The sequence below is a fragment of the Gymnoscopelus microlampas genome (assembly GCF_963454915.1).
Source record: "Gymnoscopelus microlampas genome assembly, chromosome: 22".
Classification (NCBI taxonomy): Eukaryota; Metazoa; Chordata; class Actinopteri; order Myctophiformes; family Myctophidae; genus Gymnoscopelus; species Gymnoscopelus microlampas.
The window spans coordinates 35890128-35913146 of NC_139959.1; the positions used below are offsets into that span (position 1 = coordinate 35890128).

At 40.7% G+C, this 23019-nt stretch overlaps 1 protein-coding gene across 1 annotated transcript in view; it reads right to left on the reverse strand.

Moving 5' to 3' along the window:
• LOC311039295 (myosin-IIIa-like) overlaps positions 1–23019 on the reverse strand; it is a gene marked incomplete at both ends in the record, with an annotated part of 51855 nt that overhangs the window by 28091 nt on the left and 745 nt on the right. The window contains one exon of the mRNA XM_084049057.1: positions 17834–17968. Within this exon, the coding sequence (XP_083905183.1) occupies positions 17834–17968 (135 nt within the window). The remainder of the gene's footprint in view (positions 1–17833; positions 17969–23019) is intronic.

Below are 23019 nucleotides of genomic sequence, written 5' to 3' on the forward strand. Positions count from 1 at the left end.
CATAAATTATCCTCTTATTTAGAATACAGTGGTCTTTATTTAGGTTGTTTTATTTTATCGTTGTCATAATGTACTAATTTTTCCTTCTATACTGATATTTGACCTAAGATTAACCCCTGTATGTGGGTTAATGTTCTAGTCTACTGATAGACAGGCATAATACGTCCACCTTATCGGGTCTCATATCAGCTCACAGTCCGTCCGTCCGTCCGTCCGTCCGTCCGTCCGGGTAATTCAGAAACTTCTGCTTCGGCCCGAGTCCGTTTGAAGTTTGTGTTTTACTTACTTTGTCAGTACATTTTTTTGTTTGTTTGTTTTGTCTTATATGGTTTGTTAAATATATATATTTTTTCTCTATGATTTCTTCTGTCATCAGTCAAAGTTATATATATTGAACACAGACCGGTTTTATGTTGACCACTGTTAAATCATCCATCCATTTAATATATTGAGTTTTAAACAATAAGTTTTAACTTTTAATGCCTTAATAATACATTTTATATTCCTTTGAACCAGTGAATATATTTTGCCATAATAATAAGTTTTAAATTCTAAGTTTTAAATATTTTTAATATAATTTAAACTAATAAGCCTAATACTGAACCCAGTCAGTAAAATATTTCTCATTCCAAATTTAGTTTGTCGCTGAAATATGTATGTTCGGTAGGTCTGTGTGTATTAATGAGCGATTGTTTTTTTTCTCTCTTGCTCTCTCTCTCTCTCTCTCTCTCTCTCTCTCTCTGTGTGGGTCCGCCAGTGCTGTCTTCTACAGTGTGTGTGGGTACTAGGGAGTGAGAGAGAGTGAAAGTTTTTATCTTTCTCTATTTTCTATGTGCGTGAGCGATTCAGCTATGCAGGCATGCGTGAATGTTTGAATGCGCGTTTGTCTGTCTCGCTCGTTCTCTAACAATTTTAGTCCAAATTTCAGTCATTTTCCAGTCAGTTAAAATTAGTTTGCCACTCTGGTCTCTAAAACTATATTACCCATAATTCCTTACAGGAAGTGTTAGTAATCCTAACTGCCACGTTGCTTGGCAACGACCTCCTCCATTGAGTTCAACTTCATTCAACCCATCTCAGTTAAATTAACCCTAATAAGACTCAATATGTTCTAATATCAATATTGGAAAAAATTAACTATAATATTAAGTTTATTATAAAGTCATTTTGAATTATTTTAAAAGTTTTGAAAATATTTTATCATTTTAACTTAAGATTTTTTTTAGCTGGTAGATCTGCTCTTTTTGAAAATTTTAATTTCGATTTATTTTGGTGTACTTTACCTAACTCTAATATACTCTTCAGAACAAAGATGTTTATTCCTTATTTTTTATTGTTATATTTTAATTTTAAATATTTTAATTACAATTGTTATAATTTATTTTTTTTATTTTTTTTTTTATTTTGATTTTCAGTTTGATTTTTTCCTTTCTCATCAACAAATTCATCCTCTGACACACACTATATTACAGATATATGGGTGTCAAATAGAGGGGAGTTTGATGAATACTTGATTTAAATATGATTTGATTTAAATGTTTAATGTGCTTTGTTTGTTTCATTTTAGAACGAGAATGTAAGCCACTCCATTAATCCAATTCCTGGACAACAAGGTCACAATACCTGCTAATTGTGACATACAGGGCTAAAACTTTAATTTTATATTTTGTCAACTGTAGGTCTCATGCCAAACAGTAAATTTGATTTCCATTTATCTTACATATTTCAACTTATGTCTTGGATAGACAGCTGTTTGATGCCCCATGCCTACATGATGCAATCGGGAGGTATTTCTTGAGTTTTAAGACCATTCCACGTGAGTTTTTCCCTAAATAAAGTGTAAAGAGATGTAATAAATACAGGTATCAGGAGTGTACCGTTCCATTTTTCAAATACTTGGACCTACAGGTCAACTTGTTAAATAAAGCACTGGACCGCAGCTTCACAACGAGGAGGGTAACTTTTTCTTTTTCTGAACGTGTCCAGAATCGTCTTTGACAAAGTGACGTAGGTCTCTTGTCAGATTATTTGAAAACTTGTCAGACTGGTTAGTTTTCTCTCACTCTATCAACAGAAACGGGCTAAGGGTCATTAACGGTGCTAAAATTGATCAAATCTAAACATATTTTGAAAAGGTTTGTTTGGGACAGTACATTAGCTGAGATTTTTTTGAATTATAATAAAGTTATTTGCAAGTTGCAAGGGGAAAACTTTTTTGGTGTGGTGTCTTAAAATGTCATGAAATATAACCATGTTTTGCTTCCTAATTGAATAAATAACCATTACATACAGTCCTTTTGAATTAATATCTGAATAAATTATACAGTCCTTTTGAAGAAGTTTGCCCGTATAGTCCTTTAATACAATTTAAAAAGTTATCTGAATAAATAACAATTTGATTTTGCCCTTATAGTCCTTTAATACAATTTAAAAAGCAATTTATGTCTACATGTATCTGAACATGTCTCCTTATATGAATTAATTAATTAATTAAATTTTCTTTCAATGTAATCTACCAATCTAGTCCCCAAAGAACTGGGGACTGATAGATATGTTTTGTGGACCAGATTGATATGATCTAGAAATATCGATCTAACCAGTCAAATTAATATAGTGATGTCTTTTTGGGCCTGTACTTCAGTCTTTTAAACATGCCTTTTGTAACTCTACTATACTTTCTCTACCAAGGCCATGTAGCTGACTCCATATTTGCTATCTGGTGCTGGCTCCATATGTTTCCAATCAGTAAAAACCTGTCTTGGTCAACACTTTGTGATTAAATGCCAAATGACCTGTATCTGTGTAAGATGATCTGTAGGCCTATGACCGGGATATTGTCACTAATTTACTCTGTCAGCTGTCACCCTGTCACAGATAAAACCATACACATGTCCTATGATATCGAAGGAACAACTTGTTTATGGAACCGAGAATTGTACACAAGGACACCCTAAGATGAACAACAACTTAATATTAAGACAGCCAGACGCCTGTCCATCCTACGACTCCCATCCTACGTCTGAGGGTCTTAAAGCCAATCATAAGGATGCACCTATGTCTGATGTCATTGAAGTCCAACTGTGTATAAATACTATGGCCTGTTATTGAATCATTAGTGTGTGATTGATATTTTTGTATGTAACTTGTACTGCCTCCGTGTACACACTCGAGCAATACAGACTGATCATTTTTGGATGTACCAGGTGTCTGACTCACGTTTCTTTGGGTGTTGACTGGACGGGTATTGGGGGGTCTTAGTACCAAACCATCTTTTCATCTTTCGTGGGCTCCCAGCCCTATTCATAGGGTTCAAATTGAACTCTATTACTATGCATTTGAATTATTACCTCGCGTTTTCCTTGCTTACTGTAAGTAGACCGTCTGCCAAATGCCTAAATTGTAACTTGTAAGATTTACTTTACAAGATTTACTTAAGAGTGTCTGCTACATGTAAAAAAAGAAAGAGGAAGAAAATAGTTGGTCTTGTGTTGCGCTGATGTCGGATGTGTTGTCCATATTTGGGCATAATTCGGCCGGGCCCCGCCAGCCACAGACGCTGCAACTAGCGCTGTATATTGTCTCTCCCGGGGTGGAAACCTCAGATGTCCAAAAACTGGTTCAGGATTCAAATTCAAAAGTAGCAAAAATAGCAGATCGACAAGCTCGAACGCGCCGCGTTTCGATCTGGCGGATCTTCTATTTGTGATGCTTTTGTGTGACGCTGTAGTGTGATCAATAGGGCATTCAGTTAGGAAAAAAGGGGGGAATGCTTCTCTTGTCAAGCGCTGAACACAAGCACCACTCTCAACTTCTCTCTCCTCTTATTGGCCGGCAGCACAGTGGTTGACACCAAGCAATTTATTCCCTTTTACCTCAAGCTTAAATTAGAGGGTATTTGTTGTTACCAAGACAACGCAGGACCATTTTCTGTAATTTTCCCAGAGGCCTGCTATTGACAGTATAGAACCCATATTAGACCCTGTACACAACACATCACATCCCCCCACCCACATACGTCACAGTGTTGTTAGATGATGAAGGCAGGGATGTCTGTAACATCTCTAGCATCTATGTCCTACTGTATACAGTAAGGTACAAATTTTAGAATTGACATCTTAATGTGCAAAACTCTTGGCCTATTAACAGAGCGGCTTACAAGTGAGAAACACACAACACCAACATGACTTAAACACAACTACACAAGAGACCACCAACACAACATCAAAAGACACAATTCCAACACAACAACGCAACACTTCTCCACCTCAAACAAATTGAGAAAGGGAGGATGGACGGAGTAGAGAGAGGGAGAGCGAGGATAGAGAGAGAGAGAGAGAGAGAGAGAGAGAGAGAGAGAGAGAGAGAGAGAGAGAGAGAGAGAGAGAGAGAGAGAGACAGAGACAGAGAGAGACAGAGAGAGAGAGACAAAGAGAGAGACAGACACAGGGAGAGAGAGAGAGAGAGAGAGAGAGAGAGAGAGAGAGAGAAAGAGAGAGAGAGAAAGAGAGAGAAAAAAAAAAGAGAGATAATCCGCTGGTGTCAGGTCTAGGACAGTGGTTCTCGAAGTGCCCAGGGACTGTTCCTTGAGCGTGTTCTAAATTGACCCTTACAAGTCTGTAACTCTGACAGTGTACACATGGAACCAAATGGACCCTAACGGGTCCATTTGGTTCCATGTGTACACTGTCAGAGTTAAGGGGGGGTCCTTGAAATGTTTAAGTTTGAGAACAACTTGTCTAAGGACATTCACACACACAACACAGACACACACACACACACACACACACACACACACACACACACACACACACACACACACACACACACACACACACACACACACACACACACACACACACACACACACACACACACACACACACACACACACACACACACACACACGTCTCTATAAGTATGTCTGTCCTTCACACATCTCAAGAACCATCCAACCAATCGCCTTCAGATATGGTGGGTCATGTGCATTGCATGTCATGGTAGAGTAGTAGAGTAGAGTGTGAAGTCAGTCAGATCAGACGTAAACACACAGAAATGTGCACCGACCGACCATTGCCCGCGAATGATGCAACACAACGGACACTGCACTATAACTGACTTAAAGGAGACATCCGGTCATTTTAAGTGTTATGTTTGATGTGTGTCAAATCACTTACCAACGTAGGAATGAAAATCGCGTGACTCCACAGATCCCCCTATCGACCCCCACCGTTGTCATGATAGTAGGATGCTGGATAGCCCAAATTCGCCTATTTTAACAAATGCAAAGTCTGTTTTTTTGCTTCTAGTACTCATTGTTGAGTCCCATGATAATGTAACAGGCGCTAAAACTCCGAGAAGCTAACGGCTAATAACAGAACGAGCTAATGCTGGGGCTGCTTATCTCTCTGCATGGCAGCCCCAGGTTGCCAGGTCGGGAGAGAAACCAGCAACCAGCAAAAAAACAGACTTTGCATTTGTTAAAATAGGCGAATTTGGGCTATCCAGCATCCTACTATCATGACAACGGTGGGGGTCGATAGGGGGATCTGTGGAGTCACGCGATTTTCATTCCTACGTTGGTAAGTGATTTGACACACATCAAACATAACACTTAAAATGACCGGATGTCTCCTTTAAATGAGAAACAACATTCACATTTACATTTTGTTTAGCACCCATCTAGTAGATAGGTACTAAACTTTATATAGTAGATAGTATCTACTATATAAAGTTCAAGGCGCGCGTCTGCCCATATATGGACTGGACATACTCAATGTCAGCGGAAAAAATAAGTACAATACTTGAGTAAATGTACTTACACCAGTAAAGTTACTTTACACCACTGGTGACGTGTGTGTGAGTGTGAGTGTGAGTGTGTGTGTGTGTGTGTGTGTGTATACATATACATATATATATATATATATATATATATATATATATATATATATATATATATATATATACTGTATACTGTATAAACACATACAGGAACTTGGACTTTACAAAGTGCTAACTATCTGACCTCGACTAAGCTTATGGCACAGACTGAGTGTTGTTTTAACTCAGAGAGCATAAAAAGTTCACTGCAGTCGCATCTACCTTTCCATCTGCCCTATCAGAATCCATCACAAACCCACAGCACTGTTGCAGGATGGATAGGATGTAGCCTAGCTTGACCGCCACACTGGAAGCGTAATCACCGTGTGCCCGGGTCTGTTTCTTTCAGACTCGCAGACAAACGGCGGTTGTTCAGCAGAGCGTGGCGAAGCAGCAGCTCTCTGGCAGACAGGCAGACAGACAGACAGGATGAGCTGAGACTGACGTCAGTCTACATCACTGTCAGGATCAGCTGTCATCATTAGGTTACACGGGGCAGGTCACACCATATTAATAATCCATATTAATGGGAGCTCTTTTGCCCTCGCATTAGCCGAGCAAAACGTTAGCCCTTCTCTCCTTTAGCCGCAGCATTGCTTCTAGAATGGCACGCGTAATCCCTTAACATGAACAATAGTTATTTCAGGTGTGGTGAAGAGGAGTCAAGTCTCTGCACAGAGTGGAACATTACTTAAAGGACAACTTTGTTTTTTTACAACCAAGTTTTAGCTTGTAATTAAAGTAAATAAAAGATGAGTGTTAAAAAAAAAAACATTTACTGCTTTCTATAGTTTTAGCATTCGGGCAGGTGGCTAAGTGTCTTTTTTTACACAATAAAAAAGGTCCCGTGGTCTTTGATGGCCAGATGCGAGTTATTGGGGGCTAGAAGAGCTACTGTAAATAATAATAAAGAAATTGACGAGTTATTGTGTAAAAAAAATACATTTTTAGCCACCGGACAGAATGCCCCCGACCACTGTAAAAAAGATAGTGAAAATTGCTAAAACTATAGAAAGCAGTAAATGAAAAAGAATTAACACTCATCTTTTATTTACTTTAATTACAAGCTAAAATATAAACCTTGGTTGTAAAAAAAACAAAATTGTCTTTTAAGGAATTTCAGATTTGATTTGTTTCAATTGTTCGATAAAAAAAAAATCTTTCATTATCATGAAGATACTTACTACTAGATCAATGGTTCTTGAACTTTTAAATTTCAAGAGCCCCCAGTTTCATCCCTGGACGCCCATTTGATACAATTTTCCATCTCTGCGCAATCTATACAATAAAATCCTAATTCTGAGAGTGCTCAAATGGAACCAAATGGACCGTAAGGGTCTATACCCGTTTCACAATGCACTAGGCTAGAGGCTAGACCATGGGTCTTCAACAGGGGGTCCGGGACCCTAGGCGGTCCTCAGAGTTACTACCCTAACATCCCTATTCTGGGGGGAACATTTGCAGAAAAATAGCAGATCTACAAAGCTCACAACGTATCGTGCTGCGACGCGTTGTGAGTTTGTAGATCGGCATTTTTTTGCTTAGAAATTTGGTGTGGAGGTGGAAAAAAGAGCAGACCAAGTAAGTAAAGAATCAAAGGTCAAGTCTACTAAGTATTAAAGTGGTTAAATATCTGAAAATACATTAAAAAATAACATTGATGACAGTGCTGTCAAACAAGTCTAAAGCTATCTGTGAAATCAATGAAAAAGTTTAATCTGCAACACAATTGTATACAATATGTATACAATAGGGTCCCTGCTTCATCTCTCTCCCAGCTAAGGGGTCCTTGACCTGAAAAGACCCTGAGCTAGACCAACACCAACATCTAATATCTCTAAGTACTTGTAGGTTTCTCCATGATGAGTCATCATAATTTATTTGATGGCATCGCACTCCTAAAAATATTTAAATCATTCTATTAACACATCGGGTGCCAGCATTTTTTCATAACAACTTACCGTGGGTGCCAGCATTCTCCCCATTGACTGCGCTTTGCTGTTTAAAGCTTCCGCGTGCGTTACAAGCAAATCCACGCCAAAAAAAGCATCGATTCATGTTGTGCCATGAGCCTGGCTACACCCTGGAACCATAACATTCCCCTCGCGAGTTACAACGGGGGGGGGGGTCGCGCATGACCGGTTTTCCCCACAGGAAACAGATTCGGAGATATAGGCGTTTCAAAGTAGGAAATAGACAGGAAGTGGATGGGGAAAAAAAAAATTGTTTCCGGTGAGCGATCTGGCACTTCCTTCGCAGGATTACAATGGGTGCTCCCAGAGCTGCTCTAGCCCCGCCCGCGCGGAGAAAAACGAAAAAAACAAAAAGACTAAACTCACGGTTCAGACCGTGTTCGGCACCGAAGCGCCACTATGTAAACACACGGTTCAGACCGTGTTCGGCACCCGATGTGTTAAAAGGCGTAATGAGGCCATAATGGCTATAGATCATAAGTAAGATTTATCTACTGTCAACCATACTGCGTGGTTCACTAAGAACTAATCCCTGTAAGAAGGGGAAGAAATTGTTTTGCACCAAGTAGGCCTACGGACATTTATCTTAACCCATTAAGGCCGGGAACGCATCTGTGTCATTTTAAGATTTCTTGGGCTATTCAAAAATAGCAGATCTACAAGCTCATAGCACGGCACCGAGTGCCGCGCTACGAGCTTGTACATCTGCTATTTATTTTTTTAATCTTTGAATATATATATTTTTAAAGTGAACATTTTTAACTCATATCTTTGCTTCTGGGGATTCTACAACTGTCTTCTAAATCATAACAGTTTTTTTTTTTACGTATGTTGCTATAATATCAGTGGTTCTCAAACTTTTATCATGTAAAGGACCCCCAAAATGATATGTATTTGGCCGCGGACCCCTCCATCTGAAAACATTTTGTTCCAGGGACCCCCACCAGAAGCAAATATTTCAGTTAAAAATGTTGTTTAAAAAAAAATATATGTACTCAAAGATTTGCACGAATGTTCAAAAATGTTCAAAAAATAGCAGATCTACAAGCTCATAGCCGCGCTATCAGCTTGTAGATCTGCTATTTTTGAAAAGCCAAAGAAATCTTAAAATGACACAGTATGCTTTCCTGGTCTTAATGGCTTAAAGCAAGTACTTATCACTTCATATTACCTTGATAGATATACCACCCACGGTTTGACATTTTATTACTGTCAGTTGCAGATGAGACATCAGCGTAATGAGAGATAAAGATGTGACTTAGACCCCAGACATGCCTTAGTGACATCAGCCCATCTATCTCTACCTTCTTCTATCAAAGAAAATCTTGGTGAGCAGCAATATGTCAAAACATATAAAGTGATGCAATATAGAAACCATGGGAAAAGAGCGCTGACTTATATAACAAGTGCCTTCTGACTTCAGAACAGATTAGAGAAATCTGAGCTAATTATAGCTTTAGGAAGAACTAGTTAGTTAGATGACTGGAACTTTTTTTATGCAAGGACCCCCAAAGCTACTGAGTCACAGTCATTGATATAAAGTCTTGTTGCTGTCGGCCAGAGACCTCTTATCTCTGTGGTTATCTATGCTGTGGGTAGTGTAGCTTTGATTTGATTGTGTTATTTATAACTGTACTGTCTTCCTGTATGTTGTAATGTATTTAGTTGTAATGTTGTAATGTTGTGTGTCTCAGACCAAGGACCACAATGGAAATAAGTCGCAAGACTGTCTTGTGTTTTTATCCTTGACGTTTCTCCGATGAACATGAACATGATGTGTTTTTCCTCACGTCTAATATGATCAAATCTCCATGTTTTAACTTTTTGAGATTTTTCATATATTAACTCCCTACTTGATCATACACTACAGTGTCACAAAACAGTCAAAAATAGCAGATCTAAAAGCTCTAAACGGGGCGTGGGTTGAGCTTGTAGATCTGCTGTTTTTGATATGTTTGAATTTGAATCCTGAAAAGTAACAGTTTTGGTCATAATGAGGAAAATGAGTGAAAATGAGCGACGATCTCTCATGTCAGGAGAGCTATACTCCAGGGGTTGTCACTGCTTTGTCAATGAAATACTAAAAAATGAGCAAAGCTGACTGAACACAGCAGAATATCTCCCAAAACAAATGAGGTCTGGTTGGTGTTTGATTAGTGATGTGCTGGACATGAAAGCAAGAGATCAAAGATGCTTAAACAGGAAGGGGATGAAACGAACGGAAAGATGCAACAAATGCACACAAACACAAAAGCATCAAAAATAGCAGATCCACAAGCTCGAAACGCGGCGCGAAGCGACGCGTTTTGAGCTTGTTGATCTGCTATTTTTGAATTTGAATCTTGAAAATTAACAGTTATGGCCGCATTTGTCGGGAAAACATTTCTAAAAAGCAGACAATCTTACACAGAGTGACTTACATTGTGTAATAGTGCATTCTGAAGATCAAACTAGGAAAGTGCGCTTCTTGGAGCGCAGGTCTCCGCCAGGCCGGGTTGCCTACCCAGGGCCCAATGGAATGTAATCTGAAATATCTGACTGGTAAGTCTTGAAAACCAGACAAAAGTGTGTTTTGAAGGAAAACACACTGTGTGTAAAAGATTGGCACAAATGGCCAGAGTTATGGGGAAGTTGCGTCATGATCCAAGGAATCTAGGGAGAAAAGAATTGTGATTGTACGACCTACGGTTCAAGAGTTATCAGCCAAAACGTGAAGCGTCCTGTTATAGCGCCACCATGAGGCCAATTAGAAATAAATGTGGGGCAGAGGTTCTTCTTTGGGCCTTACTGGGAAGTGTGCGTGCAGAGTTTCATGGCGATCAATCAAAACGGTGTCGGTGATTCACAGCTTATCTCCGGCCTTCGAGCTGTCCGGCCGAGCGAGGATAATAAATACAGGCTGAACAGGTAAAATGTAAAACGATAGCCGGGTGATTCCAGGACAGACAGAGGCCCTGAGTGGAAGTGTGTCAGCCGCATTTGTCGAAAATGCTCAATAAAGCGGACACCCTTACACAAGAGTCACTTACAGTGTGTGTGTAGTGCATTCTGCACCACCTGTTCTTTGCTTTATCACTAATACCTTCTTCGGGAACATGCAAGTAGTACATGACACTGCTGAGCCAATGTCGCCTGTGTGTGTGTGTATGTTTTGTGTCAGCACGCATCCTGGATCCTCTCCAGGGGAAAGCGCTAACTTTTGTTACCGTGACCTTATCGTTTACACGGGCACAATAGCTGAGGTGTCGGCTTTCACGCACCGTTTATTGAAAAGTCCTAACAAACAATACCATTTTAGACCTCATTATCCATTCATGACTGCATAGTCCAGAGAACAAGGCTCTGGGTAAAGACTCGTATAGGCTAGGGGTAAATTCAGGTAACAGACATAAGCTGGTTAATTTTTTCAGACGCATTTGGCATCAAACTCTAGCAAACAGAGATCAGGGGGAAAAGAGCAGGAACAAAATTAATCCCAGGACTTGTGGATGAATGGGATACGTGTTGTATCCGTACAAGTTTATCCAGTAAGTGTGAAATACCATGGTTCTGTCTGAATGAATGACTAGACTGCAGTGGGTTTGTGCATGTCATTTGGCCATGTTTATCTACTGTATATAACATGGATATAAATGACCCTATGCATGCAGGCAGTCATGTGCTTATTCCAGTTACAATCAATGTGATTTGCAACAGGAATCTGCAGTAGAACAGTTTTCCTGCTGTTTTAAATGGGTTATGGTTAGCATGGTGGTATAGCGTTCACTTTAAGGGATAGGATAGAGTTAAGGTTTGGCTGAACAACACATTCCTTTATCATTTAAGAGACCACACTAATACAACCTGGTGAACACAGACTAATGCCTTTTCAATTTACCACTAATACACAGGCTAGGCTTTTAAAATCCCCCACAGCGGATCACAATGGGAACACAGGTTTCTTTAAAACATGCTTTTAAAAGTGGTTGGAAAACAGCAGATGAAAGCTCCACTCATCTCCTGCCCACATCTGCCATCCTAAGAGGGGGGTGCACAGTGTTGCCAGGTCTGCTTATTGTAAGCGACTTTAGGCTTGTTTTTTCTGTGAAGTTGCTTGTATATTGGTACAGTAGCTGCGGGTTAGGGTTTTTTTGGGCTTGTCTCTAAAGTGTAGTTGCTTATTTGGGCTTGTTACCCAATTGTTGTTTAAACAGTGGTTCTCAAACATTTTCATGTCAAGGACCCACAGATTAAAATGCATTTATCTGAAAATAGTTTGTACCAGTGACCCCCATACAAGATTTGTATACAGTATTTAAAATGCTTAAAAAACTATTCCACTTAATAAAAATAATAATCTTCAATATTGCTTTTTGAAAATAGCAGATTTACAAGTTCACAACGCGTCACATCACGACTCACGAGGCGTTGTGAGCTTGTAGATCTGCAATTTTCAAATGTCCGATGCCTAGGTTTTAAGTCCTCATATGGCCTATATTATAGTGGCTTCTTTTGAGTTTGTTTTCATAGACCATGGTTGCTTATTTCTCTCACCAAAATCTGGCAACACTGGTAAAGCTGCCAAAAGCATTCAGTACTGTACACCAAAGTGGGGGAAATAAAATGTGTGAATTGGGCTCCTGATGATGAGAGCCCGGCTGTCTGTGTGCTCTGTGTGCTGCAGAGGGGGGGGGGGGGCTCTTTTCTCTCTTCTCAGCTGAAACGTGGAAAATTACAGTTGAGAGGACGGAGGGACGGTAACCATGGTGAGTGACCCCCCCCCCCCTACCCCACACACACACACACACACACACACACACACACACACACACACACACACACACACACACACACACACACACACACACACACACACACACACACACACACACACACACACACACACACACACACACACACACACACACACACACACACACACACACACAGTGGTGGGCAGTGGTGGCCTAAAGGTTAGAGGAGCGCCCTCGTTGCCGGAAGGTTGCCGGTTCGAATCCCCGGACCGGCAGGAAAAATCTGGGTGGGGAAGTGAATGTTCACCACTTCCCCAACACCACTGAAGTGCCCTTGAGCAAGGCACTGAACCCCAACTGCTCCAGTGGAGCTGCGTAGTGGCCAACAGTATAAGACTGTGGTTGTACTAGTCAGCTCCCAGGTTTTAATGTGTCTGTCTGTCTGTGTGTTTCTATGTGCAGGGCATTGCTGAAAATGAGCACTTGTGCTCAGCTACTACCCTGGGTAAATAAAGAACAAAAAAAAAAAACACACACACACACACACACACACACACACACACACACACACACACACACACACACACACACACACACACACACACACACACACACACACACACACACGGATCGATGCATGTATGGTAAACGGTGCATTTATATAACGCCTTTATCCAAGGCGCTTCACAATGATTGTGCATTACATTCACCCATTCATTCACACACACATTAATACACCGATGGTGGAGGAAACCATGCAAGGCCCCAACCTGCTCATCGACAGCAGTTAGGGGTTCAGTGTCTTGCTCAAGGACACTTCCACACTAACTCCGGGGGAGCACGGGAGTGAAGCGGCCGCTCTACCTCCTGAGGTACTGCCGCCACTGTATGCACGCACACGCACGCACACACGCACAGCTAAACTGCCAGAAGTGATTTCAGCCACATGCAGGATTAGTGCTGCAGATTTGATGGTGTGTGTGTGTTGTGCTGTGAGGTTTCAGTTTGCATGGAGGTGAAGTTTGCATACAGTATGGAGGATATTCAAATCTGTGAGGAAATGAGGAGTAAGCAAAGCACTGAGACTCTGGCTGAACCAGCTTTGCTTTTGAAACTCAGTGTGTGTGATCGCCAAAATACACGTCAAGGTATCAAAGCCCAAGGCACAACACAAGGCTGTGCCTTGGCTTATTTGATGTTTGGTGCTTGCGTTTGAGTTTTTAATGTTGTTTATTTTAACGTTGATGCGGTAGCGTGCGCCTGTGCGTGTGCTTGTGTGTGTGTGTTTGTGTGTGTGTGTGAGGAGGGAATTCAGTCAAAGAAAGATTAAACAAGAACAGTGTCTCCGCCAGGCCAGGTTGCCTACCCAGGGCCCGCAAACTTTGGAACGCAGTCAGTCATAGTCAATTGGAATGGAATCTGAAATATCTGACTGGTAAGTCTTGAACACAAACACAAAAAGTGTGTTTTGAACACCGTGTGGAAAAGATTGGCACAAATGGCCAGAGTTATGGGGAGTTGCTTCGTGATCCAAGGAATCCAGGGAGAAAATATTTTTTATCGTACGACCTACGGTTCAAGAGTTATTGGCAAAATAAATGAAGTGCCCTGTCATAGCGCCACCATGAGGCCAATTAGAAAAATAATGTGGGGTAGAGGTTCTTCTTTGGGCCTACTGGTGAAGTGTGCGTGCAAAGCTTCACGGCGATCAATCAAAACGGTGCCGTAGAGTCACTATAATCTCCGGCCTTCGAGCTGTCCGGCCGAGCGAAGACAATAAATAAAAGCTACAAAGGCACAATGTAAGATGATAGCCAGGTGATTCCAGGACATGAGAACCCGAGCGGGAAGGGCTTATAAACAACATTTAGCCTCACCTACTACCCCTGCAGATGGTCTGATTACAGTGGTGTAAAGTAAATAAGAAAATGTACTTAAGTACCTGTACTTATAAGTACACTTTTGAGGTATTTGTTACTTTACTGGAGTATTTCCAATGTTCAATACTTTTTACTTCTACTCCACTACATCTCAGAGGCAAATATTGTACTTTTTACTCGGCTACAGTTATTTGAAAACTTTAGTTACTAGTTACTTTGTAGATTTTGATTATTATTACAAAACATGCATTAACCAATTCAGCCCTACATATACTTTGGCTATTTGAAAATAGCTGATCTACAAGCTCACAATGTGTCACGATGCAACGCGTTGTGAGTTTTATTTTTAAAGCATTTTTATACATTTGGAAACTTGCGAAATGGGACATTCTGCAAAATTAGTACTTTTACTTTCAGTCCTTAAGTATATTTCAATGCGAATACTTTTGTATACTGTTACTCAAGTAAATTTTTGATACAGGACTTTTACTTGCAACAGAGCATTTCTGCATTGCGGTATCGATACTTTTACTCAAGTACAAAATGCGAGTATACTTCTTCTTCCACCACTGTCTGATTAATTATTCTGGTGTCTTAGAGAGATTCAAAGGCTGGAGATCCAAGCCAAGTAATTATAGGACCCTTAGCAGAGGTCAGTGAGGTGGCCGGTGATGAAAGGGCACAGAAACACAAGCCTGAGAGGTGAAAAGCACCTGATGCCGGCGCTGCCGTGCCCACTGAGCTTGGATTACAGAAAATATGGGTGCCCTGTCCAAGCGTCCGCTCCACTAGACTGCCTAGTAATGGAAACGGGGCAGGAACAGGACAATGTGCAACACAGAGGCCTTATAGCTTTTAACACATTAAGACCTGAGGCCCATTCTACAAAATGTCTTCTTAAATCCTAACAGTTTTCTGAAAAACTCATGTTGCTATATCAGTGGTTCCCAAACCTTTTTCATGTCAAGGACCCACTAACATGATATGTAATTGGCTGCGGACCCCCATCTGAAAATATTTTATTCCAGGGACCCCCAGAAGCTAAGATTTGGGTGAAAAAGATTTGCACAAATGGCCCGGACCGATGGCGTAGCGGTTCGGGCACCTAGGCTCCAAAGTAGCCTGACGTTGCGGGTTCGAGTCCCGATCCTGACGGCCTTTGCTGCATGTCACTCCCCATTTCCTGTCAACCTACTGTCCTGTCAATAAAGGCATATAAGCCAAAAAGGTATATATGTATACATAAAAGTAAATATTTATGATTTTTCAAAAAATAGCAGATCTTCAAGCTCATAGTGGGGCACGAAGTGCCGCGCTATGAGCTTGTATATCTGCTATTTTTGAATAGCCAAAGTATAAAACATGACTAAAATCTAAAACGATACAGATGCTTTCCCGGTTTTAATGGGTTAAGAATCCATTCAGATCCTTCCTTGAGACAAGAGAGTCGGGTTTCCGACATGCATAATGCACTGATGCCCCAAATAAATATAATAGGCATCATATTGGATTAAAACGATGGACACTGATGCATGTCTACAGTACGTTTATGTAGGCAGGCATTTGTTTCCCCAGTCAGTATGTGGACACTGCACACCCATATATGCTGTGTCTGTGTACTGGAATGTAGCCATACATCTAATAGGCCTGCAGAACACATGCACACATGCCAGTGTTGATTTTGTTCACTAAAACTATGACTGTTCGTCGACTACCTTTTTTCACTGACAAAAACTAAATAAAAACGAAATAAAAACGATGCTATGATGACCCAGATCCAGTAGAACTAAGATAAGTCATTTTATGTTTGGTTACCTGGTCAAATGTTCTTTTCACACATATTATACTGTACTTTTTCTTAATCAAAAATGTATGTGTTTATTTAAAATGTTGTGTTTGCTTATAAATTATATGTAAAAAAAAGATGTTGCATCATGCACTCTGTCCCCTGGCCCGGCTTTGACCTGTTCCGCCACTGACAAATCAGTGAGTCATACCGCACAGAACGGAGCACTGTTCAGAACACATCAGTGAGTCTAGCCCCGTTTGGAACCTCTCTCTCCACAATAGCGCCGAGATGAGGTTCCGCTGTGTCGCCGCTGGCTACAGTGAGTCATGCTGCACAGCATGGAACACTGTGCAGAACACCAACACAGTGTTTCCACCACAAGTTTTCATCACGACAAAAACCCATGAAACTTATGGTGAAACTGTTGTCTTTGTGTTTCACACAGTATAAATGTGGTGGAGAAACAAAGCTTATTGTGTGGGATTTTGTTTCTGTCCTCTTTGCCGTGTCAGACCTCACAAACACTTTCCTCTTGGCCGGTTGACCTCCATTACACACTTGTCTTATACTTGACATTTCAAAAAGGGCTTCAGCAGGAAATGAAATATGAAAGCCAGGCCTTTTGAGACATGAAGAAATCAGCTGGTCTCTTTGAACTTTTTACATAAAATATCACAGTTTGACCTTGTCATTTGGAGGGGGCAATTTAGCTGTCAGTCATGTTGACATAGTTATTGTTACGACCGAAGTGATTCTCTCATATGCATTATGTAATCTCACCTTGCTACCGGAATGAAATGTATGTGGGGGGAGATTTTGTTTCTTCCGGTTCCGTGTAATTCCTTCATTGCTATTGTGAAGCTCGCTGGCTTTGGTGTGGACCTACGCTCCTCTGCACCGGAGCGAGAGCGCACTGAAGATTGTATGATTATTATTGTCATTCTGACAAGTAAAGAAGATAAACGTGATATTCCTCCTGCAAGTAGACAGTAAAAGTACTGTATCACAACACTATGTTAACCATGGAAGACATTTCTGTCAGCAGAAATAAATTGGTTCCCCTAAATCCTCTTGTTGTCGTCACACTAGGCCTCCTCGTGACCAAAACAACAAACGTCAAGGGAGCACAAATATGAGATTTTTGAGCCTGCTCTGCCAGAGCAGGCGGTGGCTAAACAAACAGAATGGCCCAGAAAACCTGAAATCCCCACGCTGTCATGCTCAGCAGGGCACGGGCAAAGCCATTGACACCAGAACTGCCTCCACTCCGACCCCCACCAACTGCATGTTGCAAAGTGGCTTGCTGTACCAACCAAACCCAAGAGATGGCCTATAAGTAAAAAGGCCCACAGAGTGCCTGTGGTGGCTTAAACAGTTACATAATCCTTTGGTCTTATTTGGTCAAGTACTCTGTACCTGGCTAGACGACATGCCGTGTGAGGTGCAACTGGGTCTTAAGTCTGCATGCTACGGTTGTAATGTCTGCATGATATACTGTACTGCACAGTATGCCAGCAGGCAGGGAAACAAAACAAACAATTTATACATGAAGATGCAGATACAGCTACAGTGTTTCCCTACCTCCAGGGCGAGCCACAGCTGGTCTCCACATTTCACGTCCTTCTTGTAGTACATTCCATAGAACTTGACCACATTGGTGTGGTCAGAGAGAGCCTTGAGGATGTTGTACTCTGCTTCAATCTCCTCATCGATGTCCTGCAAAAAAAAGGACAATATTGGCAGTTAACTTTGAACACCAGCACTCAGTTCACTTCTACAAAATGTATATACCGTCTCTGACAGGTGGAAACCTCATACAGTATATCCAAAACTGTAACTTTTCAGGATTCAAATAAAAAAATTGCAAAAGTAGCAGATCTACAAGCTCAAAACGCGTCGCTTCGCGTTTCTAGCTTGTAGATCTGCTACTTTTGATGCCTTTGTGTGACGCTGTATGATCGAGTAGGGTGCATTAATTTACGAGAAAACGCAACAAGTTAGAACAGCGGTTTTCAACCTTTTTCGCGTCAAGGACCCCCACATTGACACACATTAGCCCACGGACCCCCATTTGAAAATATATGCCAGGGGCTCAACCATTTTGATTTCTTGGGGGTCCCAATCTACACTGTATCATCTTTATCAGTGTTCATTTAACTCTGAGAGTGTACAAATGGAACCAAATGGACCCGTTCCAAATTGACCCGGGTCCATTTGGTTCCATTTGTACACTCTCAGAGTTACAGACATATAAGGGTCAATTTGGTTCCTAATTATCAATTTGGCTGGGGACCCGCTGGAACCCCCTCAAGGACCACTGGTTGAGAACCACTGAGTTAGAATATGGATACAGTAAGAGGTTTCTGCCCGACAACAACAATCGAGTGCCGTGCTATGAGCTCGTAGATCTGCTATTTTTTATTTTTATTTTTGCAAATCATTGAATTTATATATTTCATAAAGCGAACATTTGTAACTCAAATCTTTGCTTCTGAGGGGTCCCTGGACCCTGGAACAACATATTTTGAGATGGGACTCCGCGGCCATATTTGACATGGAAAAGTTGGAGCACCACTGATATAGAAACATACTGCTAGGATTTAGAAAACATTTTTAGAATATAATATATTCAAAAATGTGCACACATTTTCACGATTTGTCCGTGCTATGAGTTTGTAAATCTGCTACTTTTGAATAGCCAAAGAAATCTTAAGTGACAGAGATACGTTCATGGAATGAATGGGTTAACTGGATTGGGGAGAGCGCACCTATGAACCTATGAACCTATGAGGGAATATAGGGCTGATGGAACATACAGGGCTGAGGGAACATAGACATGATCCCCTTTCTTTGTACTGTACATTGTGTATGGGGGAGAATTCCATTACTAACAGTGTCATCTTAATAGTAAATACCCAGGGTTAATAAACATTAAGTAAGGCATAGAGAGAGGCAAAGCTTTACCAAGAAACTTATGAATTATTCATCACTTCATGTGTATGCATTTAGTATCATTGTCAGGATGTCCGTTTTGTTATCGATGTGCTCCATTGAGTCAGACCTATTAAAAAGTCAAGCATACAGCTATAGTTTATTAAAATGAGAGAAATTATTTGTGCTCCAAGGACGCATTATATTAGAAAAAAACAAGGTAACTGACAAAAAATAACAATTCGTATGCCGAACAGGTTACTCAACAATATTTGCCGGGTTCCGGTGGGCAACTACTTCTTCTTCTTCTTTTAGGTTTCCGGCAGGCTGTACACTATCGTGTGTAATGCTGCCCTCCACAGGCGAGGGGTTTTACTGTTTTACCCTACGGTTTAGAATACAGATCAGTAGAGTGGAGAAACCTCAGGACTGGCTTTTCCAATTTTCTGGGAATTCACCTCTGGTGTAAAAATAGTCTTTAAGGAGAAGACTTTAAGCCCCTGGTCTGCCAGTTCCTCAAGCATCTGCCGTCTCTCATTACTGTGCTTCTCACATGAGAACAAGACATGTTGTACTGTCTCCAGCTGTCCACACTGACAAAGCCCGTCTGGGTGTTTGCCTATGGTTTGTAAGCAACTAGCTAGCCCACAGTGTCCCAGTCTCAGCCTGGTTAATACAATGTCATCCCTTCACCCAGAGCTCATTGCAAATCTCTCTTTTTTTAATAGACGGCTCTACCGCAAAATACAGCCTCCCCTTTCCTCCTCTGTCCACTCTTTTTTGCCACTGGATCCCCTAGCTGTTCTCTGCACAAGCTTAAGCTCTCAAATGTTCCTAGCTGTACCATCATATCTATGGTTTCTTTTTTTAGAGCTTTCTTGGCCACGCCGTCAGATATTTCATTCCCCTTGACCCCAGAGTGCCCACAGAAATACAACCTGGCAGCCCATTCGCTCTATCCTATACATACAACACATAACCAGTCAGTGTACAGTATATCTGCACTGTGGGCAAAGTACACTGTACAGGATCAGTGTTGCCAGACTTTGTGAGAAAAATAAGCTACCAGGTCTATGAAAAAACCCGCAACCACCAATATTTACAAGCAAAAAAACAAGCCCAAAGTCGCTGACCCAAAGCAGACTTGGCAACACTGTACAGGATGCATTTGAAGAAAAAAAATAAGTGATCCCTCAATAAAGAAATAGATAACAAAGATTATAGAGATAGAGATAGAGAGAGAGAGAGATGTTGTTCTTTACAAACATTGGTATACAGATAATTAATGTTTCGGAAATGAAAAAGTAACAACTCTCCCAAAGACTAATGAGCCTGTTATTAAGACAGGGGATGTGTTTAGTAGATGAAAATGGCTCCTCGTTAGAGGTGTTAAATAAACCATGTAGTTCAATGTACAGTACCATGCAGAGACAAGACATCTCCCTTCAGTACTTACTGTAGGAGGCTGTTACAGTACAACATGAATAATTATTGTCAACTTGTCATCTGTTTTTGGAGATTCTCAGGTGAAGGAATGTAAGAAAACAAAGTCTCAGATTTTTCCCTTGTCCCTCTGTTTTTGGCTTATCGTTCTTTTATCATGCCCTTTTATTAGAAATTATAATATAAGTAAGTAGTAAGTAAGTAGGTTGGAGAGGCTTATCCTAATGAGATCTGTTATAGAAAACAACTCAAAATCTAACTAGAAAAAGTGCTCCTCGGAGCGCAGGTCTCCACCAGGTCAGGTACGTTATTGTGGCCTCCTGGTGGCGCTATAATAGGCCAATGTGAGAAGGGTGCCATTTATTCTTAGGCCATTCACGGCAATCGGACACTGCATTCATGATTTGAGGCATTTTGTTCCAAAAATGTGTTTTGCTAAATTAGGCCTGCTGGTGGCGCTATAACAGGCCAATGTGAAAAGGGTGGCATTTCTTCCTGGGCCTAGTGGGAATGTGCGTGTGAAATTTCAAGGAAATTGCAAGCTGCGTGCATAATGGGGCATTTTGTTCAAAACGGACCAATCCTGCAAACTTTAGAAGCCAACCTTAGCCAATCAGGATGGAATATGGGAAGTCGGGCAGATCCGTGTTGATCACATGATTATAGAGATACTGTGTACCGATTTGCATGACGTTTGGATAAAATCTGTAGGAGTAATGTCAAAAAATGGGTTTTGCACAAACCGGCCTCCTGGTGGCGCTATAACAGGCCCATGTGAAAAATTTGAGGCAGAGGTTCTGAATTTGCATCCAGGGAGTGTGTGTGCACAGTTTTGCAGCGACCGGGCCAACGGTGCCAGAGATTAGCTGGTAACGGACGGACAGGACACACGGACCCACGGACGGACGGACGGACAGACAGGGGGTAAAACATACTCTCTCGCCATGCCTTTCATGCCTTTCGGCCTGGCGGAGACAATGATTGAATAATGATCTAAAATGTTTAACTCCAGGTTAAAATCGGTAGCAAAATTGAATCAGTTATGGGTGAACGGTCTCTCACAATACTTATGAACCTGAAAGAAATTAAAGAATTAAATTAGTAAAAAGCCGAGTAGGCTATGTCTCTCTGCTGGATATCACAGGCCTTTCAGTGAAAGTCCAGCTTTCCTTCACACTTGAGAAACTTCATTAATAGATTACTCTTACAGACCTCTAGACATTTCATAGACCTCTTATCTGGACTTAACACTGAAACCGGTAATGGAGTCCAAACTACGTTATCACACTACTGCCTCGCTGTGAATATTGATTACGGCTCATTTGTTAGCACTAACGGTGGTGGAAAGTAGCTAAGTACCTTTACTTTAATGGAGTATTTCCATACTTTTACTTCTACTCCACTACATCTCAGAGACAAATATTGTACTTGAATCAAATGTAAACTATTTGAAAACTTTAGATATGAGTTATTACAAAACATAAATTAACCACTCCACCCCAATATATACTTTTGAAAATAGCCGATCTACAAGCTCAAAACGTTTTGCAACGTGTTGTGAGCTTGTAGATCTGCTATTTTCAAAGGATTTTTCATCCATTTTGAAAGTTTGAAATGGGACATTCTGCAAAATGACTACTTTAACTTTTTGGTAAAATTAGTACTTTTAGTATATGTTGATGCCAATACTTTTGTACTTTTACTCAAGTCAATTTTGAATACCAGACTATTACTAAGTTGTAACTGAGAATTTCTACATTGTGATATTGATACTTTTACTTAAGTTACCTCTTCCATCACTCATTACAGATTTATTAGCACTAGCTTGCTGTTATAGTAGTGGAAGTGAAGATTATCTGGGGAATGTCCAGAGTAAAAAGTAAGCATGTTAAGAGAGCTTATCCTTCCTAAGCATGTAACTGGTACTATGAACTGATCTACTGAGTCAGTCACTAAGCCAGTAAAGCTAGTAAACATCATAACAGTAAAGGAAAACATTGTTTATGCTTTGGTCATACCGCATATATTAGTAGAAAAGGCTGTGGTGAGGTGCTGACTATACTGTAAACAAACTTTGAATAGAAGAAAAAGGTGTCTCATACACTGGCTCCATATGAAGTTCTTAAAGGAATGTTGCCCCTTTTAGTAGCTCGCTGTTCTGACTTACAGTAGCACAGCAAAAATTGTTTTTAAAGCAACCACAATATGAAAATAAAATCGAGACTCCGGCGGTCATCAAATTATTGGTTTAAGAAAGCGACAACAGCAAAAAAAAATACTTTTAACCAACAAATCACTTACCCTACCTTTAACAGGTGTATGCTTATTATCAGTGGTGGAAAAAGTACTGACATCTTTTACTTTAAAAGTATCAATACCACAATGAAGCCACA